Source organism: Oncorhynchus mykiss, chromosome 15, assembly GCF_013265735.2.
Source record: "Oncorhynchus mykiss isolate Arlee chromosome 15, USDA_OmykA_1.1, whole genome shotgun sequence".
In the NCBI taxonomy this organism is placed as follows: Eukaryota; Metazoa; Chordata; class Actinopteri; order Salmoniformes; family Salmonidae; genus Oncorhynchus; species Oncorhynchus mykiss.
Window position 1 is genome coordinate 81,423,999 of NC_048579.1, and position 23,056 is coordinate 81,447,054.

At 47.2% G+C, this 23,056-nt stretch overlaps 1 protein-coding gene across 1 annotated transcript in view; it reads right to left on the reverse strand.

Moving 5' to 3' along the window:
• The window catches only part of LOC110517956 (receptor-type tyrosine-protein phosphatase O), a 109,178-nt gene that overhangs the window by 37,969 nt on the left and 48,153 nt on the right, over positions 1-23,056 (reverse strand). The window contains exons 6-13 of the mRNA XM_036945524.1: positions 19,376-19,537; positions 18,863-19,059; positions 16,142-16,262; positions 13,056-13,249; positions 11,166-11,277; positions 10,581-10,744; positions 8,010-8,130; positions 5,447-5,583 (exon numbers count right to left, since the gene is read on the reverse strand). Of these exons, the coding sequence (XP_036801419.1) occupies positions 5,447-5,583; positions 8,010-8,130; positions 10,581-10,744; positions 11,166-11,277; positions 13,056-13,249; positions 16,142-16,262; positions 18,863-19,059; positions 19,376-19,537 (1,208 nt within the window). The remainder of the gene's footprint in view (positions 1-5,446; positions 5,584-8,009; positions 8,131-10,580; positions 10,745-11,165; positions 11,278-13,055; positions 13,250-16,141; positions 16,263-18,862; positions 19,060-19,375; positions 19,538-23,056) is intronic.

Consider the following 23,056-nt stretch of genomic DNA (forward strand, 5'->3'; position numbering starts at 1 on the left):
TCTGAGTGGACTAATCCATTATAGAGGCCTGTCTGAGTGGACTAATCCATTATAGAGGCCTGTCTGAGTGGACTGATCCATTGTAGAGGCCTGTCTGAGTGGACTAATCCATTATAGAGGCCTGTCTGAGTGGACTAATCCATTATAGAGGCCTGTCTGAGTGGACTAATCCATTATAGAGGTCTGTCTGAGTGGACTAATCCATTGTGGAGGCCTGTCTCAGTGGACTAATCCATTATAGAGGCCTGTCTGAGTGGACTAATCCATTATAGAGGTCTGTCTGAGTGGACTAATCCATTGTGGAGGCCTGTCTCAGTGGACTAATCCATTGTAGAGACCTGTCTGAGTGGACTAATCCATTATAGAGGCCTGTCTGAGTGGACTAATCCATTGTAGAGGCCTGTCTGAGTGGACTAATCCATTATAGAGGCCTTTCTGAGAGGACTAATCCATTGCGGAGGCCTGTCTGAGTGGACTAATCCATTATAGAGGCCTGTCTGAGTGGACTAATCCATTATAGAGGCCTGTCTGAGTGGACTGATCCATTGTAGAGGCCTGTCTGAGTGGACTAATCCATTATAGAGGCCTGTCTGAGTGGACTAATCCATTATAGAGGCCTGTCTGAGTGGACTAATCCATTATAAAGGTCTGTCTGAGTGGAATAATCCATTGTGGAGGCCTGTCTCAGTGGACTAATCCATTATAGAGGCCTGTCTGAGTGGACTAATCCATTATAGAGGTCTGTCTGAGTGGACTAATCCATTGTGGAGGCCTGTCTCAGTGGACTAATCCATTGTAGAGACCTGTCTGAGTGGACTAATCCATTATAGAGGCCTGTCTGAGTGGACTAATCCATTGTAGAGGCCTGTCTGAGTGGACTAATCCATTATAGAGGTCTGTCTCAGTGGACTAATCCATTGTAGAGGCCTGTCTGAGAGGACTAATCCATTGTAGAGGCCTGTCTGAGTGGACTAATCCATTATAGAGGTCTGTCTCAGTGGACTAATCCATTATAGAGGCCTGTCTGAGTGGACTAATCCATTATAGAGGTCTGTCTGAGTGGACTAATCCATTGTGGAGGCCTGTCTGAGTGGACTAATCCATTGTAGAGGCCTGTCTGAGTGGACTAATCCATTGTAGAGGCCTGTCTGAGTGGACTAATCCATTGTGGAGGTCTGTCTGAGTGGACTAATCCATTGTGGAGGTCTGTCTGAGTGGACTAATCCATTGTAGAGGCCTGTCTGAATGGACTAATCCATTGTAGAGGTCTGTCTGAGTGGACTAATCCATTGTGGAGGTCTGTCTGAGTGGACTAATCCATTGTAGAGGCCTGTCTGAGTGGACTAATCCATTGTAGAGGCCTGTCTGAGTGGACTAATCCATTATAGAGGCCTGTCTGAGTGGACTAATCCATTGTAGAGGCCTGTCTGAGTGGACTAATCCATTGCAGAGGCCTGTCTGAGTGGACTAATCCATTGTGGAGGTCTGTCTGAGTGGACTAATCCATTGTGGAGGTCTGTCTGAGTGGACTAATCCATTGTGGAGGCCTGTCTGAGTGGACTAATCCATTGCGGAGGCCTGTCTGAGTGGACTAATCCATTGTAGAGGCCTGTCTGAGTGGACTAATCCATTGCGGAGGTCTGTCTCAGTGGACTAATCCATTATAGAGGCCTGTCTGAGTGGACTAATCCATTGCGGAGGCCTGTCTGAGTGGACTAATCCATTGTAGAGGCCTGTCTCAGTGGACTAATCCATTATAGAGGTCTGTCTGAGTGGACTAATCCATTGTAGAGGCCTGTCTGAGTGGACTAATCCATTATAGAGGCCTGTCTAGTGGACTAATCCATTGTAGAGGCCTGTCTAGTGGACTAATCCATTGTAGAGACCTGTCTCAGTGGACTAATCCATTGCGGAGGCTGCAGGGATGGCACACCAGTATCACCAGTAGTAAATGTAAACATTTTTACCATCATTTATCATATACAATGTTTGTTACTACGGTTACAGTCAGGTCGTTTAATGCATTCAATATAGTCTTATTACAGTCTTCCGTTGTCATTGTGCGAGTGGACATGTTGTTTACAGCGTAACCTAGGGTACACTGGTGAGAAACAAGTTTTGGTTTATTTCATTTACGAGTTTTGTCAATTTATTCGTTGTCTTTTGTTTGGAGCGCTCCACTTGATACAATGTTTCAGTTCACTAGCACCAGCTTCAGACTGACCCAGTTAATACTTGATACAATGTTTCAGTTCACTAGCACCAGCTTCAGACTGACCCAGTTAATAGTTGATACAATGTTTCAGTTCACTAACACCAGCTTCAGACTGACCCAGTTAATACTTGATACAATGTTTCAGTTCACTAACACCAGCTTCAGACTGACCCAGATAATAGTTGATACAATGTTTCAGTTCACTAGCACCAGCTTCAGACTGACCCAGTTAATAGTTGATACAATGTTTCAGTTCACTAGCACCAGCTTCAGACTGACCCAGTTAATAGTTGATACAATGTTTCAGTTCACTAGCACCAGCTTCAGACTGACCCAGTTAATAGTTGATACAATGTTTCAGTTCACTAGCACCAGCTTCAGACTGACCCAGTTAATAGTTGATACAATGTTTCAGTTCACTAACACCAGCTTCAGACTGACCCAGTTAATACTTGATACAATGTTTCAGTTCACTAACACCAGCTTCAGACTGACCCAGTTAATAGTTGATACAATGTTTCAGTTCACTAACACCAGCTTCAGACTGACCCAGTTAATAGTTGATACAATGTTTCAGTTCACTAGCACCAGCTTCAGACTGACCCAGCTAATAGTTGATACAATGTTTCAGTTCACTAGCACCAGCTTCAGACTGACCCAGTTAATAGTTGATACAATGTTTCCAGTTTACTAGCACCAGCTTCAGGATAGGGTACCATTACAGTCTGGCAGTGCACTACAGGACATAGGGGACAGGGTACCATTACAGTCTGGTAGTGCACTACAGGACATAGGGAACAGGGTACCATTACAGATGACAGCAGTGTACTACAGGACATAGGGAACAGGGTACCATTACGGATGACAGCAGTGTACTACAGGACATAGGGAACAGGGTACCATTACAGTCTGGCAGTGTACTACAGGACATAGGGAACAGGGTACCATTACAGATGACAGCAGTGTACTACAGGACATAGGGAACAGGGTACCATTACAGTCTGGCAGTGTACTACAGGACATAGGGAACAGGGTACCATTACAGATGACAGCAGTGTACTACAGGACATAGGGAACAGGGTACCATTACAGATGACAGCAGTGTACTACAGGACATAGGGAACAGGGTACCATTACAGTCTGGCAGTGTACTACAGGACATAGGGAACAGGGTATCATTACAGTCTGGCAGTGTACTACAGGACATAGGGAACAGGGTACCATTACAGATGACAGCAGTGTACTACAGGACATAGGGAACAGGGTACCATTACAGTCTGGCAGTGTACTACAGGACATAGGGAACAGGGTACCATTACAGATGACAGCAGTGTACTACAGGACATAGGGAACAGGGTACCATTACAGATGACAGCAGTGTACTACAGGACATAGGGAACAGGGTACCATTACAGATGACAGCAGTGTACTACAGGACATAGGGAACAGGGTACCATTACAGATGACATCAGTGTACTACAGGACATAGGGAACAGGGTACCATTACAGTCTGGCAGTGTAATACAGGACATAGGGAACAGGGTACCATTACAGATGACAGCAGTGTACTACAGTACATAGGGAACAGGGTATCATTACAGTCTGGCAGTGTACTACAGGACATAGGGAACAGGGTATCATTACAGTCTGGCAGTGTACTACAGGACATAGGGAACAGGGTACCATTACAGATGACAGCAGTGTACTACAGGACATAGGGAACAGGGTACCATTACAGATGACAGCAGTGTACTACAGGACATAGGGAACAGGGTACCATTACAGATGACAGCAGTGTACTACAGGACATAGGGAACAGAGTACCATTACAGATGACAGCAGTGTACTACAGGACATAGGGAACAGGGTACCATTACAGTCTGGCAGTGTACTACAGGACATAGGGAACAGGGTACCATTACAGTCTGGCAGTGTACTACAGGACATAGGGAACAGGGTACCATTACAGATGACATCAGTGTACTACAGGACATAGGGAACAGGGTACCATTACAGATGACAGCAGTGTACTACAGGACATAGGGAACAGGGTACCATTACAGTCTGGCAGTGTACTACAGGACATAGGGAACAGGGTACCATTACAGATGACAGCAGTGTACTACAGGACATAGGGAACAGGGTACCATTACAGATGACAGCAGTGTACTACAGGACATAGGGAACAGGGTATCATTACAGTCTGGCAGTGTACTACAGGACATAGGGAACAGGGTACCATTACAGTCTGGCAGTGTACTACAGGACATAGTAGTACAGTAGTGTACTGTAGTAGTGTACTACAGGACATAGGAAACAGGGTACCATTACAGATGACAGCAGTGTACTACAGGACATAGGGAACAGGGTACCATTACAGATGACAGCAGTGTACTACAGGACATAGGAAACAGGGTACCATTACAGTCTGGCAGTGTACTACAGGACATAGGGAACAGGGTACCATTACAGATGACAGCAGTGTACTACAGGACATAGGGAACAGGGTACCATTACAGATGACAGCAGTGTACTACAGGACATAGGGAACAGGGTACCATTACAGTCTGGCAGTGTACTACAGGACATAGGGAACAGGGTACCATTACAGTCTGGCAGTGTACTACAGGACATAGGGAACAGGGTACCATTACAGTCTGGCAGTGTACTACAGGACATAGGGAACAGGGTACCATTACAGATGACAGCAGTGTACTACAGGACATAGGGAACAGGGTACCATTACAGATGACAGCAGTGTACTACAGGACATAGGGAACAGGGTACCATTACAGATGACAGCAGTGTACTACAGGACATAGGGAACAGGGTACCATTACAGTCTGGCAGTGTACTACAGAACATAGGGAACAGGGTACCATTACAGATGACAGCAGTGTACTACAGGACATAGGGAACAGGGTACCATTACAGTCTGGCAGTGTACTACAGGACATAGGGGACAGGGTACCATTACAGTCTGGCAGTGTACTACAGGACATAGGGAACAGGGTACCATTACAGATGACAGCAGTGTACTACAGGACATAGGGAACAGGGTACCATTACAGATGACAGCAGTGTACTACAGGACATAGGGAACAGGGTACCATTACAGATGACAGCAGTGTACTACAGGACATAGGGAACAGGGTACCATTACAGATGACAGCAGTGTACTACAGGACATAGGGAACAGGGTACCATTACAGATGACAGAGCATCTCTTACCTTGAGGTCCTTGTTGATGGTGTTGGTGGGTTTACAGAGCACCTGGTAGAAGTCAACCACTCCCTCCCCGCTCCAGAGCAGGGTCACTGAGGAGTGGGTGGCGTTCACCGCGTACAGGGACCGCGGAGGGGCTGGCTCTGTCACAAACACAACAGGAGAAATGCCTGGGTCAACCTCCACAGACACAGGTAGACTGTAGTTCTGTGGTCGTCCCAGACTGTCTTGTCTACTGTTATCCTCTAGTCCACAGACACAGGTAGGACTGTCTTGTCTACTGTTATCCTCTAGTCCACAGACACAGGTAGACTGTAGCTCTGTGGTCGTCCCAGACTGTCTTGTTTACTAGTTAGACCGAACTACTGAGGGATGTGGAATAGAAGGCAGGCTGTGTCACAACCCCAGGTTCACTTCCTCAATCAGCGCTGTTATAAGCTGCTATTGTGACATCAAACATCCAGTATACAGTCGTGGCCAAAAGTTTTGAGAATGACACAAATAGAAATTTTCATGAAGTCTGCCTCAGTGTCTTTAGATATTTTTGTCAGATGTTACTATGGAATACTGAAGTATAATTACAGGCATTTCATAACTGTCAAAGGATTTTATTGACAATTACATGAAGTTGATGCAAAGAGTCAATATTTTGCAGTGTTGACCCTTCTTTTTCAAGACCTCTGCAATCCGCCCTGGCATGCTGTCAATTAACTTCTGGGCCACATCGTGACTGAAACAGCCCATTCTTGCATAATCAATGCTTGGAGTTGGTCAGAATTTGTGGGTTTTTGTTTGTCCACCCGCCTCTTGAGGATTGACCACAAGTTCTCAATGGGATTAAGGTCTGGGGAGTTTCCTGGCCATGGACCCAAAATATTGATGTTTTGTTCTCCGAGCCACTTAGCTATCACTTTTGCCTAATGGCAAGGTGCTCCACCATGCTGGAAAAGGCATTGTTCATCACCAAACTGTTCCTGGATGGTTGGGAGAAGTTGCTCTCAGAAGGTGTGTTGGTACCATTCTTTATTCATGGCTGTGTTCTTAGGCAAAATTGTGAGTGAGCCCACTCCCTTGGCTTAGAAGCAACCCCACACATGATTGGTCTCGGGATGCTTTACTGTTGGCATGACACAGGACTGATGGTAGAGCTCACCTTGTCTTCTCTGGACAAGCTTTATTTCTGGATGCCCCAAATAATCAGAAAGGGGATTCAGAGATAGTGACTTTACCCCAGCCCTCAGCAGTCCAATCCATGTACCTTTTGCAGAATATCAGTCTGTCCCTGATGTTTTTCCTGGAGAGAAGTGGCTTCTTTGCTGCCCTTCTTGACACCAGGCCATCCTCCAAAAGTCTTCGCCTCACTGTGCATGCAGATGCACTCACACCTGCCTGCTGCCATTCCTGAGCAAGCTCTGTTCTGGTGGTGCCCCGATCCCGCAACTGAATCAACTTTAGGAGACGGTCCTGGCGCTTGCTGGACTTTCTTGGGCACCCTGAAGCCTTCTTCACAACAATTTAATCGCTCTCCTTAAAGTTCTTGATGATCCGATAAATGGTTGATTTAGGTGCAATCTTACTGGCAGCAATATCCTTGCCTGTGAAGACTGTTTTGAGCAAAGCAATGATGACGGCATGTGTTTCCTTGCAGGTAACCATGGTTGACAGAGGAAGAACAATGATTCCAAGCACCACCCTCCTTTTGAAGCTTCCAGTCTGTTATTTGAACTCAATCAGCATGACAGAGTGATCTCCAGCCTTGTCCTCGTCAACACTCAAACCTGTGTTAATGAGAGAATCACTTGACATGATGTCAGCTGGTCCTTTTGTGGCAGGGCTGAAATGCAGTGGAAATGTTTTTGGGGGATTCAGTTCATTTGCATGGCAAAGAGGGACTTTGCAGTTAAATGCAATTCCTCTGATCACTCTTCATAACATTCTGCAGTATATGCAAATTGCCATCATACAAACTGAGGCAGCAGACTTTGTGAAAATGTATATTTGTGTCATTCTCCAAACTTTTGGCCACGACTGCAGTGGCTTCTCAGAGGAGCTGATAGTTTGTCTGTTTGGCTCCATTTGGTCAACACATTGAACACCGATGTCAAAGTGAGAAGTGATGACATGTTGGAAGCTGGATTGGGTTAACCAGGCTCCTTCTCCAATCCTCTTCTCTGGCTACAAACATCTCTCTTTAATGACATTCTCCCTCTGTTTCTCTACAACCTTTTGTTGTTGCTCTGAGACAAGATGTCCCAGAGACCCCCTGGTGTGTGTGTGTGTGTGTGTGTGTGTGTGTGTGTGTGTGTGTGTGTGTGTGTGTGTGTGTGTGTGTGTGTGTGTGTGTGTGTGTGTGTGTGTGTGTGTGTGTGTGTGTATGTGTGTGTGTGTGTGTGTGTGTGTGTGTGTGTGTGTGTGTGTGTGTGTGTGTCGTGAGAGTCGTGATTGCACAGGTGTGCATGAGTATATGAGCATGTGTTGTGTGTGTGTGCGTACCCAGTTTAATGATGTTGGGGACAGAGGAGTTGTCCCAGAGACCCCCTGGTGTGTGTGTGTGTGTGTGAGTGCGTACCCAGTTTAATGATGTTGGGGACAGAGGAGTTGCGTTTGCCTTCGGTACAGGCTGATACAGTCAGGTTATAAATATCTCCTGGAGGCAGAGCCAGACTGGCACCCATCACATTACGGGTGACCTGCAGGGAGAACAGGGATAAAACACACTGTCAGGACAACACTACACACACCCATCACATTACGGTGACCTGCAGGGAGAACAGGGATAACACACTGTCAGGACAACACTACACACACCCATCACATTACGGTGACCTGCAGGGAGAACAGGGACAAAAACACACTGTCAGGACAACACTACACACACCCATCACATTACGGTGACCTGCAGGGAGAACAGGGATAAAACACACTGTCAGGACAACACTACACACACCCATCACATTATGGTGACCTGCAGGGAGAACAGGGATAACACACTGTCAGGACAACACTACACACACCCATCACATTACGGTGACCTGCAGGGAGAACAGGGATAACACACTGTCAGGACAACACTACACACACCCATCACATTACGGTGACCTGCAGGGAGAACAGGGATAACACACTGTCAGGGCCAGACTACACACACCCATCACATTACGGTGACCTGCAGGGAGAACAGGGATAACACACTGTCAGGACAACACTACACACACCCATCACATTACAGTGACCTGCAGGGAGAACAGGGAGAACACACTGTCAGGACAACACTACACACACCCATCACATTACGGTGACCTGCAGGGAGAACAGGGAGAACACACACTGTCAGGACAACACTAAACACACCCATCACATTACGGGTGACCTGCAGGGGGAACAGGGATAAAACACACTGTCAGGACAACACTACACACACCCATCACATTACGGTGACCTGCAGGGGGAACAGGGATAAAACACACTGTCAGGACAACACTACACACACCCATCACATTACGGTGACCTGCAGGGGGAACAGGGATAAAACACACTGTCAGGACAACACTACACACACCCATCATATTACGGTGACCTGCAGGGAGAACAGGGATAAAACACACTGTCAGGACAACACTACACACACCCATCACATTAAGGTGACCTGCAGGGGGAACAGGGATAACACACTGTCAGGACAACACTACACACACCCATCACATTACGGTGACCTGCAGGGAGAACAGGGATAAAACACACTGTCAGGCCAACACTACACACTGATATGACAAGATCACACCCTCAGGAGGCTGAAAAGGTTTGGCATTAGTTCTCAGATCCTCAAAAGGTTCTACAGCTGCACCATTGAGAGCATTTTGACTGGCTGCATCACCGCCTGGTATCGCTCGACATCCGACCGCAAGGTGATACAGAGAGTATTGTGTACAGCCCAACACATCACAGCCTGGTATCGCTCGGCATCTGACCGCAAGGTGATACAGAGAGTATTGTGTACAGCCCAACACATTACCGGGGCCGAGCTCCCTGCCTTCCAGGAACTCTATACCAGGCGGTGTCAGAGGAAGGCCCTAGAAAATGTCAAAGACTCCAGCCACCCAAGTCATAGACTGTTCTCTCTGCTACCACACGGCAAGCGGTACCGATGCATCAAGTCTGGAACCAACAGGACCCTGAACAGCTTCTACCCCCCCAAGCTATAAGAGGGATAAATAGTGTGGAGGTCTGGAGGTGTGGAGGTCTGGAGGTGTGGTGTGGAGGTCTGGAGGTCTGGAGGTGTGGTGTGGAGGTCTGGAGGTGGGGAGGTATTGAGGTCTGGAGGTGTGGTGTGGAGGTCTGGAGGTGGGGAGGTATTGAGGTCTGGGGGTGTGGAGGTCTGGAGGTGTGGTGTGGAGGTCTGGAGGTGGGGAGGTATTGAGGTCTGGGGGTGTGGAGGTCTGGAGATCTGGAGGTCTGGAGGTGTGGTGTGGAGGTGTGGAGGTGTGGAGGTCTGGAGGTCTGGAGGTGTGGAGGTCTGGAGATCTGGAGGTCTGGAGGTGTGGTGTGGAGGTCTGGAGGTGGGGAGGTATTGAGGTCTGGGGGTGTGGAGGTCTGGAGGTGTGGAGGTCTGGAGATCTGGAGGTGTTGTGTGGGGGTGTGGAGGTCTGGAGGTGTGGAGGTCTGGAGAGCTGGAGGTCTGGAGAGCTGGAGGTCTGGAGGTGTGGAAGTATGGAGGTCTGGAGGTGTGGAGGTCTGGGGGTGTGGAGGTCTGGAGGTGTGGTGTGGAGGTCTGGAGGTGGGGAGGTCTGGAGGTATGGAGGTCTGGAGGTGTGGAGGTCTGGAGGTGGGGAGGTGTGATGTGGTGTGGAGGTCTGGAGTAATGGAGGTGTGGAGGTATGGAGGTCTGGAGGTGTCATGTGGAGGTCTGGAGGTATGGAGGTCTGGAGGTGTGGAGGTCTGGATGTGGGGAGGTGTGGAGGTCTGGAGGTATGGAGGTCTGGAGGTCTGGATGTGGGGAGGTGTGGAGGTGTGGAGGTCTGGAGGTCTGGAGGTGTGGAGGTGTGGAGGTCTGGAGGTCTGGAGGTCTGGAGGTGTGGAGGTCTGGAGGTATGGAGGTGTGGAGGTGTGGAGGTGTGGAGGTGTGGAGGTGTCAGTGACTCACATCAGTGGAGTAAGTCCTCTTGGATCCCTTCTTGCCGTGAGCTGTGACCTGCCAGTGTAGCATCCTGCTGTGGGACATGTCTATGAAGAGCTCCCCGTAGGTCCAGCGGACGTACAGAGTCCCATGGTTGTAGTCTACTGACGAGATGTGGGGGGCCTCAGGAGCTGGGGCAGAGCAGGAGGACATGAGGATGTGTGTGGTGCCATGGTGTGTGTGGTGCCATAGTGTGGGTGGTGCTATGGGGTGTGTAGTGCTATGGGGTGTGTAGTGCTATGGGGTGTGTGTGGTGCTATGGGGTGTGTGGTGCTATGGGGTGTGTGGTGCTATGGTGTGTGTGGTGCTATGGGGTGTGTGGTGCCATGGTGTGTGTGGTGCCATGGTGTGGGTTTGTGTGTGGTGTGTGTGTGTGTGTGTGTGGTGTGTGTGTGTGTGGTGCCATGGGGTGGGTTTGTGTGTGGTGTGTGTGTGTGTGTGTGGTGCCATTGGGTGTGTGTGTGTGTGTGTGTGTGTGTGTGTGTGTGTGTGTGTGTGTGTGTGTGTGTGTGTGTGTGTGTGTGTGTGTGTGTGTGTGTGTGTGTGTGGTACCTGTAACAAAGCTAACAGTAGAGCTGTCACAGCAGCTGAGAGGGGGATCGCCCCACGTCACCATGGTAACACGGAAGTTGTAGTACCAGGCCGGCAACAGATCTGTCACTCTCTGGAGGAGGGAGAGGAGGAGAGATGAAGAGGAGGAGAGAGGGAGAAGAGGAGAGAGGGAGAGGAGGAGAGAGGGGGAGATGGAAGGGAGGGGAGAGGAGGAGAAATGAAGAGGAGGAGAGAGGGAGAGGAGGAGAGATGAAGAGGAGGAGTGAGGGAGAGGAGAGGAGGAGAGAGGGAGAGGAGGAGAGAGGGAGAGGAGGAGAGAGGGAGAGGAGGAGGGGAGAGGGAGAGAGGGAAGGGAGGGGAGAGGAGGAGAGAAGGAGAGGAGAAGAGGGAGAGGAGGAGGGGAGAGGAGGAGAGACGGAGAAACTAACAAGACCACAGCTAGCTAGGACACATGCACATGCTACTCTCTGAAGGGGTTTATATTAACAAGACTAGCTAGGACACATGCTAGCGTACTCTCTGAAGTGGTTTCCAGACAATCCAATTTAACTCCTCCTCCACACTTACTGGATTGGTTGAAAAATACAGAAGAGAACCACCCAACTGTTATTGTTTTCTCATCATGATCAGAACGTGAGGCATCCCTCTCAGGCGTTTCTTTTACACCTCCTACGTTATGTTAGCAATGCTCAGAGCCTAGTGGGTCATGTGATCTAAAATAACATAGCATGACTTGTCTGCTAAAACAGGGGACAACCACAGTACCAGACCAGCAACAGATCTGTGTCTCTCTGGAGTAGGGAGGGAGAGATCTGTTAAAACAGGGGACAACCACAGTACCAGACCAGCAACAGATCTGTCTCTCTCTAGAGTAGGGAGGGAGAGATCTGTTAAAACAGGGGACAACCACAGTACCAGACCAGCAACAGATCTGTGTCTCTCTGGAGTAGGGAGGGAGAGATCTGTTAAAACAGGGGACAACCACAGTACCAGACCAGCAACAGATCTGTCTCTCTCTGGAGTAGGGAGGGAGAGATCTGTTAAAACAGGGGACAACCACAGTACCAGACCAGCAACAGATCTGTGTATCTCTGGAATAGGGAGGGAGAGATCTGTTTAAACAGGGGACAACCACAGTACCAGACCAGCAACAGATCTGTGTCTCTCTGGAATAGGGAGGGAGAGAGGGGGAAGATCTGTTAAAACAGGGGACAACCACAGTACCAGACCAGCAACAGATCTGTCTCTCTGGAGTAGGGAGGGAGAGATCTGTTAAAACAGGGGACAACCACAGTACCAGACCAGCAACAGATCTGTGTATCTCTGGAATAGGGAGGGAGAGATCTGTTAAAACAGGGGACAACCACAGTACCAGACCAGCAACAGATCTGTCTCTCTCTGGAGTAGGGAGGGAGAGATCTGTTAAAACAGGGGACAACCACAGTACCAGACCAGCAACAGATCTGTCTCTCTCTAGAGTAGGGAGGGAGAGATCTGTTAAAACAGGGGACAACCACAGTACCAGACCAGCAACAGATCTGTCTCTCTCTGGAGTAGGGAGGGAGAGATCTGTTAAAACAGGGGACAACCACAGTACCAGACCAGCAACAGATCTGTCTCTCTCTAGAGTAGGGAGGGAGAGATCTGTTAAAACAGGGGACAACCACAGTACCAGACCAACAACAGATCTGTGTCTCTCTGGAGTAGGGAGGGAGAGAGATGAGAGAAGAGAGAGCTAGAGGAGGGGTGAGCCTAGTGACACAAGTCATCTAACATAAAGTACCACCACAAAACAGTCTGGCTACAACCCTGCTACAGGCAGATAGGTGATTGGCTAAGGCCCTGCTGGCAGGTGATTGGCTGGGTCAGGGTCAGGGCGGGACTAGTTACCACGGATGCGATGACTGAGGCGGTAGCAGCGATCTCGTAGTACGTGGTCCACTCGGAAGCCAGCGTGACAGGGTTGAAGAAGAATGTCTGCAGGACGTACTTCCTGAATGCCACGTGGTACGGTCTCTGCCACGACAGGATGACTGCAGTCGGGCTCAGAGAATACACCACCAGCTCCCGCACTCCCGTTGGCTCTGGAGACAGACAGACAAAACCAGGCAGCCAATCAGAAACAACATCAGGCTACAAACAGCTGATTAAATTCAAAACCAAAGCAACAAGCTGATTCAGCCAATCCATGATTTGATGAACAAGGTCTGTGTTCCAAATACTACACTATTCCCTATGGGCCCTGGTCTAAAGTAGTGCCCTACCCCTATGGGCCCTGGTCTAAAGTAGTGCCCTACCCCTATGGGCCCTGGTCTAAAGTAGTGCACTACCCCTATGGACCCTGGTCTAAAGTAGTGCCCTGCCCCTATGGGCCCGGGTCTACAGTAGTGCACTACCCCTATGGGCCCGGGTCTACAGTAGTGCACTACCCCTATGGGCCCGGGTCTACAGTAGTGCACTACCCCTATGGACCCTGGTCTAAAGTAGTGCACTACCCCTATGGACCCTGGTCTAAAGTAGTGCACTAGCCCTATGGACCCTGGTCTAAAGTAGTGCACTAGCCCTACATAGGGAATACGGTTCCATTTGAGACACCAGCCCAGGTAGTATAGTGTCTGAGACCATGTCTATGATAACAGGTTAGAGACCAGCCCAGGTAGTATAGTGTCTGAGACCAGGTCTATAATAACGGGTTAGAGACCAGCCCAGGTAGTATAGTGTCTGAGACCATGTCTATAATAACAAGTTAGAGACCAGCCCAGGTAGTATAGTGTCTGAGACCAGGTCTATAATAACAGGTTAGAGACCAGCCCAGGTAGTATAGTGTCTGAGAGACCATGTCTATAATAACAAGTTAGAGACCAGCCCAGGTAGTATAGTGTCTGAGACCATGTCTATAATAACAGGTTAGAGACCAGCCCAGGTAGTATAGTGTCTGAGACCAGGTCTATAATAACAGGTTAGAGACCAGCCCAGGTAGTATAGTGTCTGAGACCATGTCTATAATAACAGGTTAGAGACCAGCCCAGGTAGTATAGTGTCTGAGACCAGGTCTATAATAACAGGTTAGAGACCAGCCCAGGTAGTATAGTGTCTGAGACCAGGTCTATAATAACAGGTTAGAGACCAGCCCAGGTAGTATAGTGTCTGAGAGACCAGGTCTATAATAACAGGTTAGAGACCAGCCCAGGTAGTATAGTGTCTGAGACCAGGTCTATAATAACAGGTTAGAGACCAGCCCAGGTAGTATAGTGTCTGAGACCATGTCTATAATAACAGGTCAGAGACCAGCCCAGGTAGTATAGTGTCTGAGACCAGGTCTATAATAACAGGTTAGAGACCAGCCCAGGTAGTATAGTGTCTGAGACCATGTCTATAATAACAGGTTAGAGACCAGCCCAGGTAGTATAGTGTCTGAGAGACCATGTCTATAATAACAGGTTAGAGACCAGCCCAGGTAGTATAGTGTCTGAGAGACCATGTCTATAATAACAGGTTAGAGACCAGCCCAGGTAGTATAGTGTCTGAGACCATGTCTATAATAACAGGTTAGAGACCAGCCCAGGTAGTATAGTGTCTGAGACCAGGTCTATAATAACAGGTTAGAGACCAGCCCAGGTAGTATAGTGTCTGAGAGACCATGTCTATAATAACAGGTTAGAGACCAGCCCAGGTAGTATAGTGTCTGAGACCATGTCTATAATAACAGGTTAGAGACCAACCCAGGTAGTATAGTGTCTGAGACCATGTCTATAATAACAGGTTAGAGACCAGCCCAGGTAGTATAGTGTCTGAGACCATGACTATAATAACAGGTTAGAGACCAACCCAGGTAGTATAGTGTCTGAGACCATGTCTATAATAACAGGTTAGAGACCAGCCCAGGTAGTATAGTGTCTGAGACCATGTCTATAATAACAGGTTAGAGACCAGCCCAGGTAGTATAGTGTCTGAGACCATGACTATAATAACAGGTTAGAGACCAGCCCAGGTAGTATAGTGTCTGAGACCATGTCTATAATAACAGGTTAGAGACCAGCCCAGGTAGTATAGTGTCTGAGAGACCATGTCTATAATAACAGGTCAGAGACCAGCCCAGGTAGTATAGTGTCTGAGAGACCAGGTCTATAATAACAGGTTAGAGACCAGCCCAGGTAGTATAGTGTCTGAGACCATGTCTATAATAACAGGTTAGAGACCAGCCCAGGTAGTATAGTGTCTGAGAGACCATGTCTATAATAACAGGTTAGAGACCAGCCCAGGTAGTATAGTGTCTGAGACCATGTCTATAATAACAGGTTAGAGACCAGCCCAGGTAGTATAGTGTCTGAGACCATGTCTATAATAACAAGTTAGAGACCAGCCCAGGTAGTATAGTGTCTGAGACCATGTCTATAATAACAGGTTAGAGACCAGCCCAGGTAGTATAGTGTCTGAGACCAGGTCTATAATAACAGGTTAGAGACCAGCCCAGGTAGTATAGTGTCTGAGACCATGTCTATAATAACAGGTTAGAGACCAGCCCAGGTAGTATAGTGTCTGAGACCAGGTCTATAATAACAGGTTAGAGACCAGCCCAGGTAGTATAGTGTCTGAGACCAGGTCTATAATAACAGGTTAGAGACCAGCCCAGGTAGTATAGTGTCTGAGACCAGGTCTATAATAACAGGTTAGAGACCAGCCCAGGTAGTATAGTGTCTGAGACCAGGTCTATAATAACAGGTTAGAGACCAGCCCAGGTAGTATAGTGTCTGAGACCATGTCTATAATAACAGGTTAGAGACCAGCCCAGGTAGTATAGTGTCTGAGACCAGGTCTATAATAACAGGTTAGAGACCAGCCCAGGTAGTATAGTGTCTGAGACCAGGTCTATAATAACAGGTTAGAGACCAGCCCAGGTAGTATAGTGTCTGAGACCATGTCTATACTAACAGGTTAGAGACCAGCCCAGGTAGTATAGTGTCTGAGGGACTCACCGATGACTATGATAACAGGTTCGGAAGGAGGACTGATGAGAGGACCGTTAGTATGGTACACCACCACTCTGTACTGGGCACCTGGAGTCAGGTTGGACAGGATGTCACTGGTCGTGTTCTCCTGTAACCAATCACAGGACAGGAACAGGCATCAGGGTGGTTAGTGGTGATAGACTGTATCAGTATATTGATAGGTGGTTAGTGGTGATAGACTGTATCAGTATATTGATAGGTGGTTAGTGGTGATAGACTGTATCAGTATATTGATAGGTGGTGATAGACTGTATCAGTATATTGATAGGTGGTGATAGACTGTATCAGTATATTGATAAGTGAACATAACCGGCCAACAGTAAGGCTTACTTTTCCCATCTCAGTGTTTCCAATGTACTTCTGTTTAAAACACTAGCAGGTTGGGTATAAAGGGTTGTGAACATCTACAGTGCCTTGCAAAAGTATTCGGCCCCCTTGAACTTTGCGATCTTTTGCCACATTTCAGGCTTCAAACATAAAGATATAAAACTGTATTTTTTTGTGAAGAATCAACAACAAGTGGGACACAATCATGAAGTGGAACGACATTTATTGGATATTTCAAACTTTTTTAACAAATCAAAAACTGAAAAATTGGGCGTGCAAAATTATTCAGCCCCTTTACTTTCAGTGCAGCAAACTCTCTCCAGAAGTTCAGTGAGGATCTCTGAATGATCCAATGTTGACCTAAATGACTAATGATGATAAATACAATCCACCTGTGTGTAATCAAGTCTCCGTATAAATGCACCTGCACTGTGAAAGTCTCAGAGGTCCGTTAAAAGCGCAGAGAGCATCATGAAGAACAAGAAACACACCAGGCAGGTCCGAGATACTGTTGTGAAGAAGTTTAAAGCTGGATTTGGATACAAAAATATTTCCCAAGCTTTAAACATCCCAAGGAGCACTGTGCAAGCGATAATATTGAAATGGAAGGAGTATCAGACCACTGCAAATCTACCAAGACCTGGCCGTCCCTCTAAACTTTCAGCTCATACAAGGAGAAGACTGATCAGAGATGCAGCCAAGAGGCCCATGATCACTCTGGATGAACTGCAGAGATCTACAGCTGAGGTGGGAGACTCTGTCCATAGGACAACAATCAGTCGTATATTGCACAAATCTGGCCTTTATGGAAGAGTGGCAAGAAGAAAGACATTTCTTAAAGATATCCATAAAAAGTGTCGTTTAAAGTTTGCCACAAGCCACCTGGGAGACACACCAAACATGTGGAAGAAGGTGCTCTGGTCAGATGAAACCAAAATTGAACTTTTTGGCAACAATGCAAAACGTTATGACTAGTGTGAACAGCTATGTAGACTAGTAGGTTGGATATAAAGGGTTATGAACAGCTATGTAGACTAGTTATAAAGGGTTGTGAACAGCTATGTAGACTAGCAGGTTGGTTATAAAGGGTTATGAGCAGCTATGTAGACTAGCAGGTTGGATATAAAGGGTTGTGAAACAGCTATGTAGACTAGCAGGTTGGTTATAAAGGGTTGTGAAACAGCTATGTAGACTAGCAGGTTGGTTATAAAGGGTTATGAAACAGCTATGTAGACTAGCAGGTTGGTTATAAAGGGTTATGAACAGCTATGTAGACTAGTTATAAAGGGTTATGAGCAGCTATGTAGACTAGCAGGTTGGTTATAAAGGGTTGTGAAACAGCTATGTAGACTAGTTATAAAGGGTTGTGAACAGCTATGTAGACTAGCAGGTTGGTTATAAAGGGTTGTGAAACAGCTATGTAGACTAGCAGGTTGGTTATAAAGGGTTATGAACAGCTATGTAGACTAGTTATAAAGGATTATGAGCAGCTATGTAGACTAGCAGGTTGGATATAAAGGGTTGTGAACAGCTATAGACTAGCAGGTTGGTTATAAAGGGTTATGAACAGCTATAGACTAGCAGGTTGGTTATAAAGGGTTATGAACAGCTATAGACTATCAGGTTGGTTATAAAGGGTTATGCACAGCTATAGACTAGCAGGTTGGTTATAAAGGTTTATGAACAGCTATGTAGACTAGTTATAAAGGGTTATGAACAGCTATGTAGACTAGCAGGTTGGATATAAAGGGTTGTGAACAGCTATGTAGACTAGTTATAAAGGGTTGTGAACAGCTATGTAGACTAGCAGGTTGGTTATAAAGGGTTGTGAAACAGCTATGTAGACTAGCAGGTTGGTTATAAAGGGTTATGAACAGCTATGTAGACTAGTTATAAAGGATTATGAGCAGCTATGTATACTAGCAGGTTGGATATAAAGGGTTGTGAACAGCTATAGACTAGCAGGTTGGTTATAAAGGGTTATGAACAGCTATAGACTAGCAGGTTGGTTATAAAGGGTTATGCACAGCTATAGACTAGCAGGTTGGTTATAAAGGTTTATGAACAGCTATGTAGACTAGTTATAAAGGGTTATGAACAGCTATGTAGACTAGCAGGTTGGATATAAAGGGTTGTGAACAGCTATGTAGACTAGTTATAAAGGGTTATGAACAGCTATGTAGACTAGCAGGTTGGTTATAAAGGGTTATAAAACAGCTATGTAGACTAGCAGGTTGGTTATAAAGGGTTATGAACAGCTATGTAGACTAGTTATAAAGGGTTATGAACAGCTATGTAGACTAGCAGGTTGGTTATAAAGGGTTATGAACAGCTATAGACTAGCAGGTTAGTTAGTCTTACCTCACTGCAGTATGTGTTCTCCATGCGTTGGCTGAGGCTGGGTCGGAGGCAGGTTAGGGACAGGACTGACACCAGGCTGCCGTTGTGGCTCTCAGAGGACAGGGCCCAGGACACCGCTGCAGTACTGGAGCCCAGCAGCCTGATACTGACACCCTGGGGCCGCTCCTGGGGCTGCTCCAGCACCTCTCCACTGGGGCCTGGGGCATTCAATGGTTGTTTTGGGGATTTATTGGACAATTAAAACAATTAAATACAGTAAAACACAGAATTTCAGAGTTAGGATTAGGGTCAGGGTCAGTGTTAGGGTCAGGGTTAGGGTCAGGGTTAGGGTCAGTGTTAGGGTTAGGATCAGGGTTAGGGTCAGTGTTTGGGTCAGGGTTAGGGTTAGGGTCAGGGTCAGGGTTAGGGTCAGGGTTAGGGTTAGGGTCAGGGTCAGTGTTAGGGTTAGGATCAGGGTTAGGGTCAGTGTTTGGGTCAGGGTTAGGGTTAGGGTCAGGGTCAGGCTATACATACTGAGATAGAAGGTGAGCCCTGTATACGCGGTGCTCTCCCTGGCCTCACAGTCTCCTGCAGAGCTCAGTGTGGTGACCTGGACTCTGTAGGTACCAGGCTCTGTCAGCTCCGTGAAGAACTCATGAGTGTTCTCATCCACCGTGGCCGTCTCTGTAGAGTTACCTGAGGACGGGGAGACAGGGCTCAGAGAGGTCGAAACAGCACAGGTCACAGCAGATACCATTCAGCTATTACCTTCATCTGACAACATAGGAGCCCTTACTACAGGAATAATGATCTAGGATCAGGACACAACAGATACCATTCAGCTATTACCTTCAGCTGACAACATAGGAGCCCAGGAATACTGATCTAGGATCAGGACACAACAGATACCATTCAGCTATTACCTTCAGCTGACAACATAGGAGCCCATGAATACTGATCTAGGATCAGTCTTATTCATTATGATCTAAAAGGCAAAAAGTAATTCCAATATCTGCACTTCTTTTCTGAGAGTCTTTGTGAATGTGGTCTTGGTTCTTATTGACCACCGTAGTGGCCTTTAGCTTACCGTCTCTGTAGATGTAGACGTTGAACCTGTCGTATGTGGTTCTTATTGACCACCGTAGTGGCCTTTAGCTTACCGTCTCTGTAGATGTAGACGTTGAACCTGTCGTATGTGGTTCTTATTGACCACCGTAGTGGCCTTTAGCTTACCGTCTCTGTAGATGTAGACGTTGAACCTATCGTATGTGGTTCTTATTGACCACCGTAGTGGCCTTTAGCTTACCGTCTCTGTAGACGTTGAACCTGTCGTATGTGGTTCTTATTGACCACCGTAGTGGCCTTCAGCTTACCGTCTCTGTAGACGTAGACGTTGAACCTGTCGTATGTGGTTCTTATTGACCACCGTAGTGGCCTTCAGCTTACTGTCTCTGTAGATGTAGACGTTGAACCTGTCGTATGTGGTTCTTATTGACCACCGTAGTGGCCTTTAGCTTACCGTCTCTGTAGACGTTGAACCTGTCGTATGTGGTTCTTATTGACCACCGTAGTGGCCTTCAGCTTACTGTCTCTGTAGATGTAGACGTTGAACCTGTCGTATGTGGTTCTTATTGACCACCGTAGTGGCCTTCAGCTTACCGTCTCTGTAGATGTAGACGTTGAACCTGTCGTATGTGGTTCTTATTGACCACCGTAGTGGCCTTTAGCTTACCGTCTCTGTAGATGTAGACGTTGAACCTATCGTATGTGGTTCTTATTGACCACCGTAGTGGCCTTCAGCTTACCGTCTCTGTAGATGTAGACGTTGAACCTGTCGTATGTGGTTCTTATTGACCACCGTAGTGGCCTTCAGCTTACCGTCTCTGTAGATGTAGACGTTGAACCTGTCGTATGTGGTTCTTATTGACCACCGTAGTGGCCTTCAGCTTACCGTCTCTGTAGATGTAGACGTTGAACCTGTCGTATGTGGTTCTTATTGACCACCGTAGTGGCCTTTAGCTTACCGTCTCTGTAGATGTAGACGTTGAACCTGTCGTATGTGGTTCTTATTGACCACCGTAGTGGCCTTTAGCTTACCGTCTCTGTAGATGTAGACGTTGAACCTGTCGTATGTGGTTCTTATTGACCACCGTAGTGGCCTTTAGCTTACCGTCTCTGTAGATGTAGACGTTGAACCTGTCGTATGTGGTTCTTATTGACCACCGTAGTGGCCTTTAGCTTACCGTCTCTGTAGATGTAGACGTTGAACCTGTCGTATGTGGTTCTTATTGACCACCGTAGTGGCCTTCAGCTTACCGTCTCTGTAGATGTAGACGTTGAACCTGTCGTATGTGGTTCTTATTGACCACCGTAGTGGCCTTTAGCTTACCGTCTCTGTAGATGTAGACGTTGAACCTGTCGTATGTGGTTCTTATTGACCACCGTAGTGGCCTTTAGCTTACCGTCTCTGTAGATGTAGACGTTGAACCTGTCGTATGTGGTTCTTATTGACCACCGTAGTGGCCTTCAGCTTACCGTCTCTGTAGATGTAGACGTTGAACCTGTCGTATGTGGTTCTTATTGACCACCGTAGTGGCCTTTAGCTTACCGTCTCTGTAGATGTAGACGTTGAACCTGTCGTATGTGGTTCTTATTGACCACCGTAGTGGCCTTCAGCTTACCGTCTCTGTAGATGTAGAGGTTGAACCTGTCGTATGTGGTTCTTATTGACCACCATAGTGGCCTTCAGCTTACCGTCTCTGTAGATGTAGACGTTGAACCTGTCGTATGTGGTTCTTATTGACCACCGTAGTGGCCTTTAGCTTACCGTCTCTGTAGATGTAGACGTTGAACCTGTCGTATGTGGTTCTTATTGACCACCGTAGTGGCCTTTAGCTTACCGTCTCTGTAGATGTAGACGTTGAACCTGTCGTATGTGGTTCTTATTGACCACCGTAGTGGCCTTTAGCTTACCGTCTCTGTAGATGTAGACGTTGAACCTGTCGTATGTGGTTCTTATTGACCACCGTAGTGGCCTTTAGCTTACCGTCTCTGTAGATGTAGACGTTGAACCTGTCGTATGTGGTTCTTATTGACCACCGTAGTGGCCTTTAGCTTACCGTCTCTGTAGATGTAGACGTTGAACCTGTCGTATGTGGTTCTTATTGACCACCGTAGTGGCCTTCAGCTTACCGTCTCTGTAGATGTAGACGTTGAACCTGTCGTATGTGGTTCTTATTGACCACCGTAGTGGCCTTTAGCTTACCGTCTCTGTAGATGTAGACGTTGAACCTGTCGTATGTGGTTCTTATTGACCACCGTAGTGGCCTTTAGCTTACCGTCTCTGTAGATGTAGACGTTGAACCTGTCGTATGTGGTTCTTATTGACCACCGTAGTGGCCTTCAGCTTACCGTCTCTGTAGATGTAGACGTTGAACCTGTCGTATGTGGTTCTTATTGACCACCGTAGTGGCCTTTAGCTTACCGTCTCTGTAGATGTAGACGTTGAACCTGTCGTATGTGGTTCTTATTGACCACCGTAGTGGCCTTCAGCTTACCGTCTCTGTAGATGTAGACGTTGAACCTGTCGTATGTGGTTCTTATTGACCACCATAGTGGCCTTCAGCTTACCGTCTCTGTAGATGTAGACGTTGAACCTGTCGTATGTGGTTCTTATTGACCACCGTAGTGGCCTTTAGCTTACCGTCTCTGTAGATGTAGACGTTGAACCATTCGTATGTGGTTCTTATTGACCACCGTAGTGGCCTTTAGCTTACCGTCTCTGTAGATGTAGACGTTGAACCTGTCGTATGTGGTTCTTATTGACCACCGTAGTGGCCTTTAGCTTACCGTCTCTGTAGATGTAGACGTTGAACCTGTCGTATGTGGTTCTTATTGACCACCGTAGTGGCCTTCAGCTTACCGTCTCTGTAGATGTAGACGTTGAACCTGTCGTATGTGGTTCTTATTGACCACCGTAGTGGCCTTTAGCTTACCGTCTCTGTAGATGTAGACGTTGAACCTGCCGTATGTGGTTCTTATTGACCACCGTAGTGGCCTTTAGCTTACCGTCTCTGTAGATGTAGACGTTGAACCTGTCGTATGTGGTTCTTATTGACCATCGTAGTGGCCTTCAGCTTACCGTCTCTGTAGATGTAGACGTTGAACCTGTCGTATGTGGTTCTTATTGACCACCGTAGTGGCCTTCAGCTTACC